General features: G+C 30.5%; 1 protein-coding gene across 2 annotated transcripts in view; it reads right to left on the reverse strand.

Moving 5' to 3' along the window:
* Positions 1–6,066: 6,066 nt before the first annotated feature.
* LOC149899621 (dopamine receptor 2-like) overlaps positions 6,067–21,658 on the reverse strand; it is a 34,010-nt gene continuing 18,418 nt past the window's right edge. The window contains exons 2-3 of one of the 2 annotated variants that reach the window (XM_090113909.1): positions 8,502–8,586; positions 6,067–6,164 (exon numbers count right to left, since the gene is read on the reverse strand). In XM_090113909.1, the coding sequence (XP_089970035.1) occupies positions 6,105–6,164; positions 8,502–8,586 (145 nt within the window). In that variant the 3' untranslated portion in view covers positions 6,067–6,104. Of the gene's footprint in view, positions 6,165–8,032; positions 8,114–8,501; positions 8,587–21,658 lie in introns of those variants that run through there. The other variant, XM_090113908.1, reaches the window with a different exon arrangement.

Here is a 21,658-nt window from a genome sequence, read left to right on the forward strand (position 1 = left end):
ATGATAGTTATATGTTTTATTTGGAACAAGGTTAGCTCTTACTTTGATGTCCAATAAATAATTTATGAATCAATTTCTACAAGTAGAGTTTTATATTATCTCTACAAATGCGACGCAAATAGTTTCTTTATCGGTTACGCAGAGTAGAAAATATAGTATTGGTAATATAGAAAAATTTAAGTGCATAATGAGTCCAAACTTTATACATTTCAAGTATCAAGATTAGCCAATTCGTAAAGAGAATTAGTGAAAAGTACACAATGGCTATCTCAAAAGTTTAATCTCACAAAGAAAAACTTGTGCAACGAGTCTTTCTTAAAGTTTGCGAAGTTACCTTATCTTCTTGGATTGAATAAAGAAAATTATCTTCAATGTGATTGGAAATTCGAAGGTCTATCCATTGACCACGTTATACTTTGGAAAGAAAATAATTATGTGAAGTTTTATATTGGTTGCTTTATAAATAGGTAACTGTGCGCTTTGGAAACTCATGTTTTAACATTAATTTGAGTAAAAACGGATGTTATGCTACAGTTGGCATTTCTTCGATCTTCTTTGGTATTATTGGAATTAGGAAAGATTTTTTCTATGTTACTTGACAAATGCTTAAATAATAAAATAACATTTACGTTATTTCAAAATCCAGTAAAAACAATTTTCAGCTTTTCATAAAAAATCTAAATGGATTTGTTATTTTTACGAAACAACAAAATACATTTAATTCGTAGGAAAGTGGCCGCGTTTTTGAATGAATTCTAGCTAGCGAGCGCTCCGGCCAATTTGTGGCGAACATTGAAATAGCGCCCCTCGGAGTCCTGCCAGGGATGAATTTAACATTTTGGAGGAAATGTGCAAACATTTTTAAGTTAACTTATTTATTTTTAATTTTTATATTGTTTCTCTTTTTATATCTGCAGTTATATTTTTTATGATTGGATAGAGCCTGTTCAAATTAAACTTAAGGGTAAGTAACTATTGTTTACTAAAAAATTTAATGAACATACGAGTTACTTTTAACATGCTGATGATAATCTTATCAACATAATAAGTATACCTATTCAAAGTTTTCTAGCTAAATTGTTAATCAACTGTTGCTCAACAAATGTTTTCAATGAATACGGTTTGTATATCTGAGTTCGTACAAAGTATACCACAAACTATAATACGGTAGGTATGTTGAATTCATTATTTAATTGTCTGTGATATATTATGACGCTACTTAATACGTTTTGTTATAAATAAAACTATTGCAGTATTCAGTATGGTAACGAGTTGATTTTCATTGATTATTCTTTTAAGAACATTAGATACTATTCGCAATTATACAAAGCGGTCCAATTTCGATTTATAGTCTAGCAAAGTGCCCGTTTTACCAACGACTTAAAAAATTCAATGCGTTTCGATTTTCTTTAACTTCCTAAAACATTTTGTACCAGGCCCTGAAGTCGAAATAACAAGTACATTTAAAATTGAATGCCACTACGTGAGAGTTAAGAGAGAATGGGATAACTGGCAAATCCATTCGATTTGGCAATCGGTTGTTGCGATTATTGGTTTTAAATTTTACTTTTTTAATTTCACTTCAATTAACGGCCTTTTATCCGTATTGCATTGCTTTCAATGGCGAAGTTTTAAAGCTCAATGTAAAGGCTTAATAGAAATGTTCTTTTAATTATTATTTAGGTTTCATAGGGCTTTTCGTTAGTTCAGCTTATGCGTATGTAAATGTTTTAAAGTGTTATTGGTTAAAATCATATTTAATGGAAATCATTATCATATTGACCATATGTAACTGTAAAAAATAAGGTTAAAATGATACAAATATTTTTGACCCGCAGTGCTCCGCTGGTGTTAGCAAGATGATATATAGCCTTCCTCGATAAATGGGCTATCTAACACCGAAAGAATTTTTCAAATCGGACCAGTAGTTCCCGAGATGAGCGTGTTCAAACAAACAAACTCTTGAGCTTAATTATAAGTATAGATTAGTTTTGATGAAAATATAAATATTCCTATACTAAATTGGGATTTCAAACAGGTCTTTAGGTACCTCCCTGTCCCACAAAAACCTTATTCGATTCTAACTTATAAATATATAACCATAATTAAAATAAAAACCTGTAAAAGCTTGTAATGTAGCGTGAGTGCCTGTGTAACACATCCATTCATTTCCCTTTCCGTAGCACTAAATGTTAGTTGTTTAAATGCCCATTGTTGTATGCAAGTGGAAACAACATAAAACTAATAGCTAATGTTTTGCTTCCGTTGTAATGTTCCAGTTCTGTGTTGTGAAAACTGCCTATTCCAGTCAACTTTAGCTTCGTTGACGATGTATTGTCCAAATAAGTAATTAGTTACGTATGAGGGCTCAGAGGTAGATGAATTGAGTGAGGAATAGTCAGAGGCTCTGCATTTTTTATTAATGCTTGTAGACTGGAAACAATTACATGATGAGGTACCTGTTATTTATAATTCCTTAAGATTATAACGTAGTACAAAGTTTTGTATACGTATGATGTATTTATGGTTACGCATAGGATATGGTCTACATATTCTAACAACTATGATTCAGTTCAGTGTCTACCTTACAACAGAAATAATGATGAGTATTATTTTATGATAATACTACTAATATGGTAATTGAAGTAATTTCTAAATTGTGAACAATATCTAAGTATGAATACGCTTTGATTAGCTAGTCAAAATGTTAAAATAGTTAACATATAAAGAGTGTTTAGGTGTTAATGTAATTAAACTACTCAGAGTCCTTACTTCATTTAACCCATTCATCTGACCTTTTGGTCTTTTCTAGGAATTAATCCCAGCGTTATAGGTTCAATTGACAATCAGTAAACTTAATCTTATTGTAAACTTGCTACAAATTGATTAAACTATTTACAAATAGATGACTTGTTTCATTAATTGTCTAACTTTGACCACAAGTTTCGACATTATCTTAACTACTTAATCTCCTCACCTTCTAAACTACAGTTTTCAGTGTCATTACTCCTCTTTGCGCTCGTTGAAATGTCCTTACTTGGTCTACAATTATCTACAAAATGAGTTACTTCCCACCTTACCTCGTAGTAGGTAAATAAAATTATCAAGTGCGTTGGTTAATTTTCAGAGTAAAATATATCAAAGATTTACAGAAAAGCACAGCATATCAATATAATGCAGGAACTTGATACGAATCTAAATATAATTTGGTTTTCTTTAATAAATAAATACACGGACTTGAAAGTTTAAACAGGGAAGCCCCTCCATTATATAATGGACTCTATTATTAATGTATTATGTACTTACCTTCTAAATTATACTTAATTTTCTTTCAATATCACGTAAATTTGAAAGGAAGCTTAACAACATTAATATAAAATGTAGAACAATACAATTTTGATACTCTTCTGGTACGGACGAATAAGTTTCAATTTGCGAAATCTTGATTTTTCAACGTTAATGGAGTTAGAGTGATTGAAGATCTGGTAACAGGCGGAAACATGAATTTTCTGAGCAAGAAATATATTATTTGCATGAAGAATGTAATCACAAAATATTCAATTTAAACAGTGTTAAATTTGAATCAATTTACATTCATTTTTAACCTTGATGGACAGATCGTTTCGTAAAATGGATACAAAACATTAAGGCTTGTCGTATTCGAATGAAATTGGAAGAAAATCCTCTCGCGATTTATCTATATCTCACCATTCTCAGTCGCTTTATAAATAAGTACTTTGTCTCTTTGTTAACGATCCGTTGTTCTCAACTAGAGTGCTCATTGTATAGAGATTTTTAAGCATCAAATACCTATTGTGACTAACTAGAGAAATAGTCATAGTCATTCGTTTTTATGTTTATTGGTAGAATTCTGCTAAAAAGGCTTCTCTTTTTTAGTTAAATCTTCATAAATAATAATGCACAAAGAATAAAGGTTGTTTATTAAGACGAGAACACTTATAAGGCATAACTATTAGGATTTAGATGAAATACGTTCGCATTGTTTGCACATATTGGTTAGTGAACCTTGCTGACAAATGAGGTTGGTAGGACCGATCCCATAGGAATTTCGTGTTGTGTCCAAATAACCATGTATATTTTATATATTTAAAACAAGGATTTACAAGTATTATTTGTGGTTGCTTACCTTTAATGTGTCCGTTAGTAGGTATTTAAGAAGACTAGTTAGTATATAGATAAGTTTACTTCTAATATTTATGAACAGAAATGCTGTGTTATTTATATATGAGCATATTTGAATACCTCAGTGAATGACGTATTTTATAGGAAAAGGTCGTCCCTAATATAATTATTCCATATGTCGATCTTCTATATGTGGTAAGTAATAAATAAAAATACAATATAGGAAAAATACTTTATACAAACTTACAACCCATTTAGATACAATTAAGTTATTGGAAATAACTAAATCATTAACATGTTCAATCTAAATACATAATATTATGTAGAGTAAAAAGTTCCATTTGCCATACAATTATTAAATACTGATAATTATTTATAATTTAGTTTAAAACATAAAGTATGAACATATCTATACAATAAAATAAATAAATAAATAAATATGCTAAACTATCGAAACAAGCTTAAGTATTCTAATAGGACGTTTTATTTAACTAATTTTAGAAAAATCTATACACATCTGAATTTATTTACATTAAATTTTCTTGCAAATTGTTCGATATACAACGATTTTATTAGAATACCTAAATACATGTCCATTTTTTCCGAACTTATTTGCGCGATCAAAGCGGTAAGGCGAGATCGTTTTAAGTCTGACAGGGATAAATTAACGGGATTAATAGCCAAAAACCGTAGCCATATAGTCGCTTAGGTATTAGTAAATAAATTTTAAATTTAAACTTAACTTTGAGGATTTCGTATTGAACACAAGTAAATTGCGCTAACATAGAAGCACAAGCGTGGAAGGAGGAGCGTGAAAGAGATTATAAATGACTTTTGAATTTACAATTAATGATTTGTAAAGTATGATAATTTTGTATGTACTGGGGCTTAATTTTTCATTTTCTGAATGCTTTTATTCTTCTATGAAATAATGATACAATATTATTATTTAATATCATTAATTCAGTCCGTAAAACAACCCCATGGAAGTACGAATTAAAAAGAAGCGATAAATGTTTGAGTTCTTTCCATCAAACATTAGACAAGCTTTAAATATCTATTAATTATCTTGATCTGAACGAAGAAGATATGAAAGAAACTATTTATAATGATATTTAATTATTAATTGGTTTTAAGAACGATATCGAAGAGGAGGAAAGAAAGCAAACAATACAGTAGCAATGTAGTACGTCAACACTCTACATGATTAACGACTTTACCAAAAAAAAAAATCATATTTTCAAACACTATTGAAAAATAGTGTTTTTTACAAAATTCATTTTGAACTCGAGATTATGTACATCAAGGTACTGAGCGCACTTAATCTACGTAGTATACATTTTAAAATATTTATACAAAACACCGATAAAAAGGAAGCATTTATACTAAGTAATTATAATATATACACGGCTAATTAGTAAATCACAGCTCCTGATTGAAAGTTGAAATGTACAACACGAATTTGACTAGAAAAGTTTACAATATATAATAAATATTCTAAATTACATTGTTTCAAAGTAATCGTACGCAACAACACATTGTCAATTCAATATATTAAGACATATTTAGGAATAATTGCTATTTCCTGATTTTAACATGGGGTACGTAACCATTCTATAGACGTACTGTATCTGAAATTATGATCATATATTTGACAAATAATGCGCGTTACGTAGGTACGATCACTTGAAAATCGCGCAATAATCTAACAGTTAACTTGAGATCTCAGCTTTCGCGTACGTCACATGCTTGCTCATTTTCCGTTTAAAGGATTGGTTGCGGCTCTCACTATCAAGGCTCACTTCACTCACGGATTCTGAGTCTGGATATACGTAGTGTATGGGGTCGAAGTTGTTATGGTCAGATCTGTATGTTCGGTCGCCGTTCCGTCGCATGGAGCGGCGCTCCCTGCATCAAGAGCACCTGGTCCGGGGTCTGCAGGTGCCCGTCCTGGCCTGCTGTCACAATCGACACATCTCGTGTTGTGATACGGAGGAGTACATCATTGTCGTCACGGGGTACTGCAACGAAAATTCATTGTTAGAATACAATGACGCCGTCATTTGACAAGTTGAGTATTGTTTTGGATGTTATCTTTTATAACAGGATTTATAACGAAAGTATAATACGTGAATAGAGGACTCATATTCAACAAATGACTTTAGGAATCGACGAAAACAGCAGTACAATCATGACGAATAATTAAATTTGAAGCTTGAATAATATTTGGAAGTAAGTACAGAAAAGGATTTGAAGTACATTTAAAAAATGATAGTATGAAATACAATTTAAAATTGTTTATACGAACGAAAAAGCAAAATATAGTAAATAATTGCTTATTTTGATAACACAAAAATGGAATATATAAAAAATGGTTACAGGAGGTAGGTATAACACAAATACAAAATTTATACATATATTAGTATAACTAGTAAGTATAATATTTAATGAATAAACATCCATACAATTTATCATAGCTTGTTAGGATAGATAATTAAATACGTTGTGTATTTGTTTTTATCCGGAAATGAATAACGTTAGGGATATAGCGGTTACGCTGAATCCGCCCGCTTTTAATTGGCAATTTATTACAAATTCAATTAGGTACAATTTAAATAATTTCAAAATTAATATAAGTTTGTATCTACGTTTATAATTCAAAATGAACATCATTATTTAACACTAAACCGTTGATTTGTTCGATTAAAAACGTTAAAGAAAATACTTAATACGTTCAAGCCCGTCTTAAAATAAACTATCGATCGAATATTTATACATTATACAGTAATTTGCATAATCTTCAACGTCATTATATACTTAACTCTATTTTCAAGTCTTCGTTAAATCTGCGAAGTTAATTTTAAAATCACGTACATCCATTCTAGATGACGATGTCGAGGCGGCGACACGTGAATGTCTCATGAAAATTCAGCGGAATAGAAAAATTGTTCGTGCACGCCCTAGAATATATTAAACTCGGAATAGTGCTATAAGTTCGGTATATTGCTGGGAAATTGTTGAATTTACATATAGAAAAAGTTGGTTTTAAGCTCATTGTTTTGATCATTGGTAGCATATTATAATATGCAGTCAGCAGTACCTGTAGAGTTTAATTTGTATAAAGGGTTAGCATGAATCATAAAAAGTATGTATTTATATTTATTTATACATATACTAGCGGCCCGCCCCGGCTTCGCCCGTGGTACATATGAAAAATAGATGTTGGCCGATTCTCAGACTTACCCGATATGCACAGAAAATTTCATGAGAATCGGTCCACCCGTTTCGGAGGAGTATGCAGACTAACACTGTGATACGAGAATTTTATATATAAGAAGATTTATGTTTTATTATACTTTATATTTCAATCTTATGTCTAATTTGTTTCATTATGAAGAATTAAGTAAAAGAGTTTAGATATAAGTATCTACCTTTTAATTTTTATAAATGTTTTTATTTAGTAACCAAAGCTGCTTTGTATGCTGTATGGTTAAGTAGAGATTCCGTGTGGATAATATCACAAGAACAAAATGCAAGTGATGTTAGAACAGGTACAAAGGGGAACATATAGTGCACTTTATGAAACGAGGTTTTAGAATAACATTTACAATGCAATGTGGCCGGTCATGCAAATGGCAAATAGGATTTCACAAACGCTGTTCACACGACACACAAGTAACCAATCGGAAACCATGCAATTTGAAATTTTATAGTTCCATCGGAGCAGAGATCGAGAAGACCACATAATAGATGCCAAAGCAAGGGGTGCACACATACCTCGATCGAATAAACTATAGATTATGTCCTTCGGGCTTTAAAAATGTACGGAAAAAACTGCGTTGAAAATTGTTTTCCAGAAAAGGCACTTGTAAGAGATAGCGTCGTAGCGCTATATATAAGTTTGTTCGCAGGAATTTTGTCTGATCGCTTGGAGTTCGCCCGAGGAGTAATAACGTCTAGTCGTGCGCCACTGAAAGTAGAATACAACCTAAATAATGATGAAAAAATGTGGCTCCCTTCAAAATATTTCATGCGGCAAACTTTACGTTTTGTTATTTTGTAGACCTTGTTCAAGTTCATTCATTTGCCCTATATTATGTACGAAGTACTGATGATGTAGTCTGTGTAATGAAATGAATTATTCATTAAAAAAAATCTTAATTAATCTAAGCTATGATGATTTGGTGCTTTAATTATCTTTTCAGCTATTTGATATTTGCTTAGAATCCTTAAAATCTTAATTTATTAATTTTTATTACTGTCCATAATTAAAACTGATATCTACGTAATATAAAAATAATTACTAAAGAAATGAGATAAAAATAGCCAAACATTTTCTAGAGACATTTTAAATTTACCTGAGATTGCTTGAAGCGTAATTGTGGCTGGTATTTTCTCCTCAACTTTCGTGGGCAGCACACGCAGAGTATTCTTAGAAATGCCCTGTAACAAAGATAATTATGTTTTATAGGGATTCTTTCATAGTTGGTGTAGAGATTAATATTTGAAGAACATTATACAGTTGAATTGAAATAGCTTAATTAAAGGATTAATACGAGTGTCATTCATTCACCTTTCGCGGTGACATTTGTGTACCTGGCTAATGATAATTCAAGGATAAAACAATATCAAATCTAAATTCGTCGTTGGTCGTTACCTACATTTTGTTGTTCTGATTTACATAAAACGTGCGGGAATCATTTGTACTTTAAGATTTAATGGAATATAAACTCTGTTATCAAAGTTACGGTATGCTAAATTGCTAAACTATTTAGATTGATATAACAACAACACGGACATACATATTTAAAGACCTTTATTTTTTACTATTATAATATACAAAACTCGATTCTCGTAATAGTTTTATATAATTCTAGCTGTCCCGGCGAACTTCGAACTTGTTATTGTGAAATTCAGCTCAAAGTGTTGATAATCTTTTTACATAAATTTTCTTGAGATCACAATTTTATCAACAATAAAAAAAACTTAAACATTAGACGAATTATTTACGTTTATATTCCAAGTTTTCGATAGAGATAATTAAAGGCGATCTAAACAATCGAGGCGCCTGTCTCCTGCGGGATTAATCAGCTTCTCGCAACTTCGCCGATTGACGCCGGGGATTTCACATGCGGCTTCTAATTTTCTGTATGTAAGTCTAACGTCTTACTCATTATATAGCTCCTATTTAGTGTACTTATTGCCTTTGTATTGTGAAAGGAAAATAGAGGTTTTGTACGTATAATGAAAGTTAATAGTCTTGTAAACTGTTTTTAGTCTTTATATTTTTCACCCTTATATATTTTTGTATCCATATAATTGGCTTATATTTGGAAAGTTATTACTTGTTCTTGATTTAGGCTACTGTTATTGTATATAAGTTGTTTGGAAACCAATAAAATTAATAAATAGCAGTGTGCTAGAATGACTTTCCAACATTTTTATAAGCTGCCGATAATTGAGTGGGATAAAATGTTATAAATAAATTATGTGTGGGTAAAAAATCGTCTTAGGTTTAAATTCACTGAAATACATTTTTAATGTCTTGACATTGAAGGAACTTTTGTCCTATATAATCACAATAGCATAGAATTTCCATATCTTTATTTAACTTCATTATTATATACCAAAATGATATAAAAATTATTAGTATATATTTTGAATATATTTTGAAGAATTGAGTTGTTTAGATAACTGAAATAACATTAGAATTACATTCATTTCATAATAGAACTTGTGTAAAGTAACTGTATTAGCATTGTACCTAATTTGCATTTTCAATGGACTCGAGAAAATTCGATTAAGGTTTAATTATGTGGATAAAAAGGAGCAAGGGACTAGTTGTTTAGCAAAGAAATTCGTTTATTTCTTTTCAAACTCGTTTCAGCTTCGATGGGTGGGTGATAGCAGCGTTTTCTGCACAATATTTTAGATCTGAAGATAGCGGAGACGACGTCAGGGTTTTAGCTTTTAATTTTTCATTTCCCTCTACAATTTTATTTATATGTACAAACAAAAATTTTAAGAATATCTCACTTGCTTGATGTAATTTTTATAAATGTGATTTAATAAACACAATAGACACAAATCTGGCACTAGGGCAGCCTTTTTAAGCTTTAACGTCAAATATAATTTATTTTGATTACGCCCTAGAATTCTAAGCGACGTGTTTTTAACCGCAAACGAAGAATAATAATGAATTTCAGTGACCGAAGTTCTTTTTGGACAAACAATGGAAAGCCGTTTAACACGCACATTTAGAATTTCATTCATTTATTTCTTTAATAAAAATAAAAGTCGTCTGCGCCTTCGTTGACTTTGGTCTATTCTTATATAATATGAATATTATCGAGGTAAAAAATAATACGTTCTATTATTTCTTTCTCCATTTATAACGTGAATAACAAAGACATTTGAATGTAACAAAATAATAACAATATCTAAATCTATCTGAAAAATATTATCCCAAATTCAAAAGTAAGATATTGGCCAATACTCACGCTCTATATTTTAGGGTATTAGGTATCATAGTTTTTAATGAAAACACAGTTTTTCCTAGAAAATTAAAAACGTGTAAGTAAACCATTTTATACGATGGGAGGTGCGACATGTTTACCGTGGCTTTAATTTTCTACTTACTTGCGTGTTTAAGTAGGTAATGCGGCTGAAGGGATTTTAACATAAATTACATTTAAATTTAAAGCTTTAACATAAATTTTAACCGTATTTATTTTTGAGCAGTGTTTATTATATAAATTGAGTGTTTATGTAGAGATTAGACTGGTTAAGAGGTATTGTTAAATATCTTTGGTATGTTGACTATAGAAATAAAAATAAAAAGTTAATAACAAGGGCTATCTTTTTTTAATTTTCGGCGAGCCCAGCCATGCTTGTGACATTAGCAGGTCAGGCTTTTTTTATTGTTTAAATAATTAATAACATTAATAAAATGTTTATTACGAAATTAATCTTAACTGAATATTGTATGTGATATGTGTAATTTAATCGGATATTTATTTTAAGTCAAACATAGACTATTTATTTTCAGTAAAAACGAGAAATCTTCTGTAAACTTTTATTACAAATAAGCTTTATAGGTAACACAAGCTTGTTTTGTGACTATCTTCAAACACTTTCAGGCTATGTCGAAGGCGTCGGCTTGTCTATTAAGTACAGACTATAAAAGACCATTTGTGTTTGCCACAATAAAAGTGAAAGTACAATCTTGTTTAGTTCAATTTCAACATAAGAATGTCTAGAACTTTATGAGGGTTCTACTCAAATTGTGGGTGAAAAAGACCTGATAATAAAATGTGGAAAAGATTTGCTTATATAGAGTTTTTATTAACTTTTTTATGTAGCTGAGTAAACTCGAAGTCAATTTTAAGAGAAGAGAGAGCAGAGATTGTTATATAAAATTCAATGCGCTGGATTTGTTTCTCGAGGCGGAGGCCGCGTGGTACAAGTTCTAATTTGGTAAATATTTTTTCAGGCGAAGCTGCTGCTATGTTGATAAAAAGTGGAGACATCTGTGTTGAGACGACCGGGATTTCTGTTGACACTCTCATTCATTACACTTGTTAGTATGTAACAATAATGCCTTTATTAAAAAAATGTTTGATGGATCTTTATGCCATTGTTGGAAGCTTTATGCAGGCTGTTGACATATGTTATTAACGTTGATTTCTATATTATAAAGACGGTACTTTTGATATAATTTCAATACCCGTACTAATATTTTGTGTAAGTATAGGATAAGATAAACTATAGGTACTTACTTTCAATACGTTTTAGTTTATTTCGTTTTATTTAGTGTTGTTTAATAAACTTTTAAATAGATAAAACTATATCTATTAATCACTTAATTTTGCAGACAGTTTATAAATTGCCGTGAACTTTGCGTTTGACAACATCTATCGTAGATCAAAGTTTAATTACTTCAGCCAATCAAATCTGTGCAATTTAATGATTGGAAGTAATGGCGCGAACGTGCCGCAGAGAAAATTCCAGAATTGATGCAACGGTATTAATTTAATTTTATAGAGGGCTAGAAATACTTTACGTTGGTATTCACCTAATAACCTGCAAAAGTTTTGATAACATTGTCAATACTACCCAATTATTTATAAAATCGATTATGGGAAATGTAGAAAAGGAAATGAAAACAGAGTAATTTAAATTAGCTAGTAGTTATTTGATCTTATTACATGATAAATACAACGTTCAACGAAACAAAAGTAATGCCATCTCGAATCGATAAGATTTTCTATCATTACTTTCTGTTAAATAGGTACTGATTATATTTCCTCTCTTTGCAAATGGCGAAGACGCCACGTGATTTGAGGTATAAAACATAGATACTATAATTAAACAACCCACCTCAATTTCCTTAAAAATGTATTTGAAATTAAACAACACAATAGAAGAACTAAGCTCCTTACGCAGGTTAAAAAGAAATGAACCTGCATGTTTCATGATAAGAAAATGTGAACGCGTTGTAAAAGCACTTCAGAATTTCAATTGTTACAGTCAGGTACTTGGGAGTTTATACGCTTGCTCTACTTCGAGAATAATAAAAAATACTTGAGAAAGAATAAGCATAACGCCTTAATCTGGAATCATTTTGAACCTTTCTGAGTCCTTCAAATTTTTTTCGTGATTTAACAAGAAAAATGAGACATGATTTTTCATTTCTATTGCTCATCATATTGTGATTTATAAAAATTGTTTGAAGGAAAGTTGCGTAATGTAAGTAATAAATAAATAATCAGTACGACTGTTATTTCAATATGCATACAAAAATGTAAGAGGAAATGAGAACTGAAATTATTTCAATGCAAACAAATAGTTACACTGTTCAGAATTTTATGACTGTAAGTCTACATTATGTTATGAGATCGGATACTCTCAACATAAATTAATATTTTGGAATATAATATAATGACTACGTAAGGTTTATTTTGGCTTCTATTTGCTTTAAAAATACGGTATAATTGATATCTCAATAATAATTAATAATTATTTTTTCCCGTTTGATACATTGCGTAATTTTTCTTCCAATTAATAAATTGCTGATCAATCGAACCCTTCGGAATTATGTTTCACGATTCATAGCTACCTATATCACGTACACAGATAATTAATATTATACCTAATATATATGTATATATATATATATATATATTTGTGGGGAAATTTAGCGTAGTAGTATTTAATTGTTATTGTTTTTACTGCTCATGGCCATTAGATTATAATGTAATTCATAGTTCTGACATAAGGTAAGGAGGGCAATCAATAGTTCAAGTGGGTACCTATCTACTCAAGTCAAATTCGCGAAATGTTAAAAATACTTACATAATATGAATGAGTACGAATTTAATAAAAATAAAATATTTAGGTTGCTCTCCATTTGCTTATGTAAAGCTGTAATTCTTTTATTTTCAAACACTCGTAAACTTTACAGTCGTGTGGTGGTGTGCCTTGCTTGTCTTGTCTATTATTGTAACGTGAATATCAGCTGAAGAGCTGTCTACTTTTCTACTTATTGATAATAAAATCTCAAAGGCTATGTTTTGACGACTTTCATTGACTTGCTGACTCTCTCTACGTATCTTTATGTAGCTATACGAAGCAATTTGATGTTTAACTAAAATCAGGGTACGCATTTTATATGTTGTGTAATTTCCGCTCGGGATTCAGGTTTCTCTTTTATATAGCTATAGGCGTTTAAGGAACACCTTTTTATCTCGGAAACTTATCGCTTTAGGCAGGAAAAATGTTGCTTTTCGTGTACTTGATTTTCTCATTCAAACTAAACAGAGGATCTTGAAGCTTTGAAAGTACTTATTTATCTAGGATGTGTGCATGTACAAGCACACATGCTAGTTGTTAATTCTTAAGTTATTTAAAGGTTAACTTCGCCTTAAAATTTCTGCTAAAATTTACATTTTAGAAAAATGTCTTTTTAACTCTTGGTAATGGTATTTATGGTTCCAAGTGAATAAATTTATTTAGTTTAAATATATTATTTACTTATATATTTTTATTCATTGTTCTTTATTGCATTTATGAAAAAGACAAAAAAAAACAGGTTACATGTTATTGTTTCATAATGTAAAAATTTCTACACATATATTTTTAAGGGATATAGCAAGATAACAAAGGTTCCTTTGAGCTCTTACTACTTTTGTTGTGAACTCATTAAACTTAGGAACAATCCTTTTGGACACCTGTGTGTCCAACTTTTTAGCCTTAAAATGTATGGAATATACAAGAAAAACTTTCGCTTCTTTTTTACCGACGCTCTTCTAGTGGTTGAGCTTTTTGTGCTGAAGCCTGCTACTTGGCTTTGCCTTTTAGGTAGTAAAAAACATATATCTATTTGAATTATTAAAAAAAAATTATATTTATAATAATGATAATATAAAGGTTGGTAATTTTTGTGTCTTGAATAACATACTGATTAAATTATTATTTTAAAGGACTTTTTTCTGGATTCTCTTTCACATGACATTTGTTTTAGACCATAATCACCATAAAGCGATTTGTAAACATTTATCAAAATCATAATGTTTTTGTTCCCAACAAAGAAAATAAAATCAGTCATGTGCGGTTTTGAGTGACATGGCGAGGCTGTGGGCTTGTATTATTTTACGTTTCTTTTGAATATATTCGTATTTGGGACTACCCGTATGTATTTTAATCACGAACAAAAAAGAGCTTTTTTATGCCTGTAACATATGTAGGTAAACGTATAAAAGTAATAACAGTCTGTTTGTAATTGAAAATAATTAAGAAATTATTAAGACGAATTATAGCGATTGTACCTACATGGTAGTAATTTAAATATTAAAACATGCCCTTCAACCATCCCTGTTTCTATTCATGTTGAACTTATTAACTGAACCAGTCAATCACACAAACTTAACTGACACGAACTTATTTATCATCGGGTTAAACACAATGTCAAATATATTTTTGGAAACTTATTCTATCAGAACACGCAACATGGGTAAGTACCCTGAACTCGTGCGCGAATGAATATTCAATTACACTTAGTAGGTGGTTTTACCGTGTCACAGTCTAATAAAGCCTTCAAACTACAAAGATATATCAAAACTACAAGAGATATGCAACTACAACTCCGAGTTCCCACGTAAGTTTCCAACGTTTGAGTTATTTATGGAGTAAGGTATTGCATACTTCATATTTATGTTCCGGTATGAAATAATTTCACGCTTGAAACTATTTTGTATTACTGTATTGTAAACACCCATTGTTACCAACAAGCATTCGTTGAAATATGAGGGTTAAAGATTCAGATGTAAACTTTTCAGTTTGAATATTGTAGAGGTTTTATTTTTAATATTATGAATGACATTCTGAGGCAATACGAGTCTAACTTGAATTCCACACAGTAGAGCAGGCTCCAAGGAGATGTTCGTTTGCAAAAATAGCGGACCTAAATCTGACTTCTGATATATATTGTATAGGTCCCAGACATCCTATAGACAGATGTTGCCAACCAGTTTTGTGGTCCCCCTGCCCGCACCCCGGTAATTAAATATGGCATACAAAGAAAAAAATAAAAATTTCCAAAACATGCCGTGTGGGGTATCAAATGAAAGAGCTTATTGAGTAGATCACGAATATATAGCATACTATATACATTTCTTACACTTTCTCTAAGATTTTTTAGAAAATTTACGAAAATGGTCCATTTTTGAGTTAACTTTAAACCACTATAGATTGAAAACTCATGAATATATTTTTTAAATTATTATTTTAAATAATTAACAATAGTCCATTGTTTATGATTCAATAGTTCGTAATATAATATAAGTGAGCTATGTGGTGGATTTGATGAAAATAACTATATACTATATGAACTTGAAAATATACTCGCCATCTTTGAATGTTCCCCCCACTCCCCCATGCAACTATTTCACTGTACGAAATATTGAATCGTAAACAATGGACTATTGTTAATTATTTAAAAAAATAATTTAAAAAATATATTCATGAGTTTTCAATCTATAGTGGTTTAAAGTTATCTCAAAAATGGACCATTTTCGTAAATTTTCTAAAAAATCTTAGAGAAAGTGTAAGAAATGTATATAGTATGCTATATATTCGTGATCTACTCAATAAGCTCTTTCATTTGATACCCCACACGGCATGTTTTGGAAATTTTTATTTTTTTCTTTGTATGCCATATTTAATTACCGGGGTGCGGGCAGGGGGACCACAAAACTGGTTGGCAACATCTGTCTATAGGATGTCTGGGATCTATACAATATATATCAGAAGTCAGATTTAGGTCCGCGATTTTTGCAAACGAAACTCCACTGAGAGTCCGGTCTACAGGTTATCACGATATTTTCATTTAATTCGAAAAAAACACTGATAAATAGGTACGAAATGATTTTAAAGATTGACCTAGAGATAGAATTTAGTTCCGATTATGAAAGTGTGTAGTAGACCGGACTCTCAGTGGAGTTTCGTTTGCAAAAATCGCGGACCTAAATCTGACTTCTGATATATATTGTATAGATCCCAGACATCCTATAGACAGATGTTGCCAACCAGTTTTGTGGTCCCCCTGCCCGCACCCCGGTAATTAAATATGGCATACAAAGAAAAAAATAAAAATTTCCAAAACATGCCGTGTGGGGTATCAAATGAAAGAGCTTATTGAGTAGATCACGAATATATAGCATACTATATACATTTCTTACACTTTCTCTAAGATTTTTTAGAAAATTTACGAAAATGGTCCATTTTTGAGATAACTTTAAACCACTATAGATTGAAAACTCATGAATATATTTTTTAAATTATTTTTTTAAATAATTAACAATAGTCCATTGTTTACGATTCAATATTTCGTACAGTGAAATAGTTGCATGGGGGAGTGGGGGGAACATTCAAAGATGGCGAGTATATTTTCAAGTTCATATAGTATATAGTTATTTTCATCAAATCCACCACATAGCTCACTTATATTATATTACGAACTATTGAATCATAAATAATGGACTATTGTTAATTATTTAAAATAATAATTTAAAAAATATATTCATGAGTTTTCAATCTATAGTGGTTTAAAGTTAACTCAAAAATGGACCATTTTCGTAAATTTTCTAAAAAATCTTAGAGAAAGTGTAAGAAATGTATATAGTATGCTATATATTCGTGATCTACTCAATAAGTTCTTTCATTTGATACCCCACACGGCATGTTTTGGAAATTTTTATTTTTTTCTTTGTATGCCATATTTAATTACCGGGGTGCGGGCAGGGGGACCACAAAACTGGTTGGCAACATCTGTCTATAGGATGTCTGGGACCTATACAATATATATCAGAAGTCAGATTTAGGTCCGCTATTTTTGCAAACGAACATCTCCTTGGAGCCTGCTCTATAGGTATTAAGAATGACGATGTGTAAATTATTTAATTCGATTAAATTTATTTGTTTAGTTAACGTTTTCGTCTATGCTATACCCGAATATATAGTATAATTTAAACTCAAGCATAGAAATAAATTACTCCTTGCACAATGTATTATGGATATAGTTTTGTAAATGCTTCCGCAGAAATTCAGCCTGAATTTTAATGTGAAACATATTCTAATGCACTTAAAACTTTGTCGATACAGTGTACGTGCTCTGCGATCAAGGTTGCTCTACAAGTAAAATGATTGTTTTAGGAAATTTACTCTCTGAAAGCAGGTACTTGGTAGAAATAATATGTTCAATATTCGGTTATTGGATAAGGAATATTTCCTAAATTGTATGAAATGAAATTACGTAATTTTAGGTTTTAAAGGAGGTCGGTAACTATTGAAATAAAAATAGTGATTACTTGACTAATGACCAAAAAGTGAAAAAAATTTCAAGGTAAACATTAAAAAACTTACTCACTCAAGTGAAAGATTAGGTACATCAGCCATCAGATAAGCAGAGAGAGGCAGATTTAAAAATATTTTTATAATGACTGGAATACAGTCCTAACATTGTCTTAATGAGAGATATTAAATACTTTTCTGTAGGTAATGTATTTTGTTATCTTGTTCTTTATAACTTAATTGTTTTTATCATGATCTATTCATTGTTGGAACCTTTATACCGTATTCATTTTAAAATTATTTGACGCTGTATGATAATTTATGTAAATAAGATTACAAGTTCTTAATAATCTTTGAGATACAGTTGACAATTAATTGGAAGGCATATAGGTAGATATGTTTCTTTGTGAATTAATAAAGTTGTTCGAATAGACTGTGCTAAAGGCAATAGCACCTACACAATCTAAAGTTATCATTAGATATTTAATGAATTCAAAACTCGGACGGAAGCACCCCTAGCTGTGTAACATGTTGGTTCCTGTCACCTTGTGGAAACGGATGTTCAGAGAACTAGATGTTGTGTTAATAAAGGGAATAAACGTTAATACGTGGTTTAATTGTATGTATTCTGCATTAGCTGTGATAATGATACTCCATTAAACTATTTAATGATAAAATAAATTGAACTTTCGCACATTAAATCCAGGGAACGAACAGAGAAAAATAAGCTTAATGAGGCTATTAGAAGTTTAAACGCAGATATATTACTTACGTAGTCAAGAAATGAAAAGAATCCATGAAAAAGAAATAAAATGTAGATTCCACTTTTTACCGTAAATTTTAGACAAAAGTTTAAATTGGAAGTTGTTTTAAAATATAACCTAAGAATAATCTTACAGAATAATTCCGAAGGGGAAAGAATAAAAGACATTAAGTAAAGGGAAAACTAACGACTTTTTCTGTGTTCCAAGAAATATTTGCGACACAGACCTTCGGTATGTAGGCTAATGGATTTTAAATAACAATGGTCTACGCCTACTACGCGTTTTGTCAACGACACATGGCATGAGGCGTCTCATAAATAAAAAGCTACGACTATGTGAAAATCTTTAGCAAATATAACCGGAAAACGAGCTAAATTTGCTTCTGGCTGTATTGTTTTCAATGTCTATGTTGCCTAAATATACAATTAATCTGGGTTTTCATATAAATAGTATAAAGCTGCTTCAAGAGTTAACAGGCACTATTTTGGGAAGAAGCCGTGTTGTACAGGCCAATTTAGGATTTAATAACCAGGGAAATAGATTGGACTGAAATAAACTGTAGAGGCTCTAAAAATTCATTCTTCCATTTGATGGTATTTATGTTATACAAAAATGAACCTTGTTCTAAATCTTAGAGTATAAAGTTAAAACTGCTGTTCATTAAAACGAAGTTCAGAACAAAATTATGTTAAACTAATTCAAAAGACATTTTTTAATAAAAAGGGAATGAATGTGTCTGGAATTCATTCGAATATAAAACAAGATGTAATAAGAATATCTTTACAATTCCACAGCTGAATCAATGAACCGATTTAAAATTGAAACCAAATGTCGAAATAGTAAGAACTTTAGAAAATGATAAGTTATTTCCACAGAGTTATTTCTATCCGTGACAAAGTCATGAATAATAAACTATGCTGGTGAATTTAAAAACTTTTACCTAAAAATTTACAACAGCGACTAAATTGTGCGTTTTTAGATAAAATATTAAAGCAGTCTAAAGCATATTATGTATGATCATAAGTACTAGGGTTGCATAACTAACAATGAGGCTTAGAGCGTTTCCAAGAAATAGCGATCGAAAGCATCTTAAGTCTTAACACCATGAACGTTTTGGACAAATGCCAAGTTAACGGATGCTTATGAGAAGTTTCAAGATCATTCAAGATCAGGTTTAAGCGTGTAAGATAAAATGGTACCTATTTTATAATAAATGTATTTTAGCAGTTGATACTGGAGCAATTATAGTAGATAGCTATCAATACTTAATAAATGACTTCACCTCGTTTTAATGTGTAAATAGCTTCAGTTTTTATTTCAATTTGGCTGGTGTTTGATGAAAGACAATTTCTTTTAAATTAGTGTTACTTAGGTTTATTACTCGTAAAATTATGGGCGGTCGTTTGATCTCTATTTAATTTGATGGTACGGTTGGTAATGAAAATAAAGAAGCAAAATTAGTTTAAAAATGTTTCTATCATACATGAAATATATGAGATTAACTAACTTAGTATTAGTGTATGTTATAATAAACTTTAACTATATTGTCTATCGTAGTCATGATTATGTCTGTCTGTTACAAAAAAGGTTAACAACGAGAAAAATATTCCGACTTAGTTTAATAAAAGAAGATTTTCTAAATGTACTTAAGTTAATCGTTAGGAATTAGCCAGACTCGCCGTTGTACAAAGTTTAGGGGAAGTTCTGCAGTGAATTTGCGAATACATTTAGAGACAAATCTTACTTGTGAAGTCAAACTTATCTCGAATAAGCTATTTTAAAACTATATGCAAAATGTTTAAGATATTTAGTTCTTTGATGTTAAATGTTTTCAAATCATTATAAAAAAATCGTACACACATGAGCCTATAGAAAACTTATCATTTATATTCAAAACCATTTGTACCTATTCTGCCTTTACCTATTAGGTACTTGTTACACATTTTTTTATATAATATTGAGAAAACACTATAGTTACCTTTTTTATTTACAGATATAAATACTTTTCAGATAATTACTTCACCTAGAGCATCAATATAAGTGTGTTATGTAGTACAAAGCCAAGTGTATGAAGGCCTGGGGCAGAAGGCTCAATGTGGCAAAGAGTAAACGTTTAATCTGAGCTCCCTTTGTGTACCTAGCTTTGATTTATGTCTTGAGACCTTTTGTGTTTTAATTTATAAATATTACAGGAAACCAAAATATAAAATTTTAAGAGGAATGAAATACATATAAGTAAATAATTTTAACGAAAACGTGACTCGTGTATCGTGTATTACGACATCATGGGTATTGCAATAATTATTATGAATCGGTTAATTACCAATGAATTAAAAATATTTTTTAATGAAAACAACTCCATATAACATGAATATATTTAAAACATATCTATATTTATGTATGAATCCACGTGCATGTGATATTTTGGTTTGTTTGCTTTAATGTATTTAACCGTGAACTTTCCTTCCTCCCTCGGGCTACGTTCAAACCGAAAAACTTTGGTTCATTTAATATATAAATTAAAATACAGGTAGAAACAAAAATGCCTAATCACTATATCTCCTTATAATGTTTAAATGAAGAATAATAAGTCTTAAGAATTTATAAAGTTCCGATAAAAAGCACTCACGTTCAATATATTTGTCATCTTTGTCCAAGATCGAATAAGCACGTATGTACAAGAGACGTTAAATATCCGTAGTCCCTGAAAAATTTAATTATCGAGTTTCCTAGAAGGATCGTTTTTAGGGACCAGCCTAAATACGAAATATCGGATCTTTGATTCCATCCGACGGCGAGCCGTAGGCCTGATTATTTGTGGTGAGTAACCCGCCCAAAACCTTTGCATATAAATAAATCAGTCTCAGCTTATAAATAAAATTTACATAATCCATGCGAGATTT

This window comes from Colias eurytheme, chromosome 20 (genome assembly GCF_061535395.1).
Source record: "Colias eurytheme isolate Ceu_HAF_F1 chromosome 20, ilColEury1 Martin Lab GWU primary, whole genome shotgun sequence".
Lineage (NCBI taxonomy): Eukaryota > Metazoa > Arthropoda > Insecta > Lepidoptera > Pieridae > Colias > Colias eurytheme.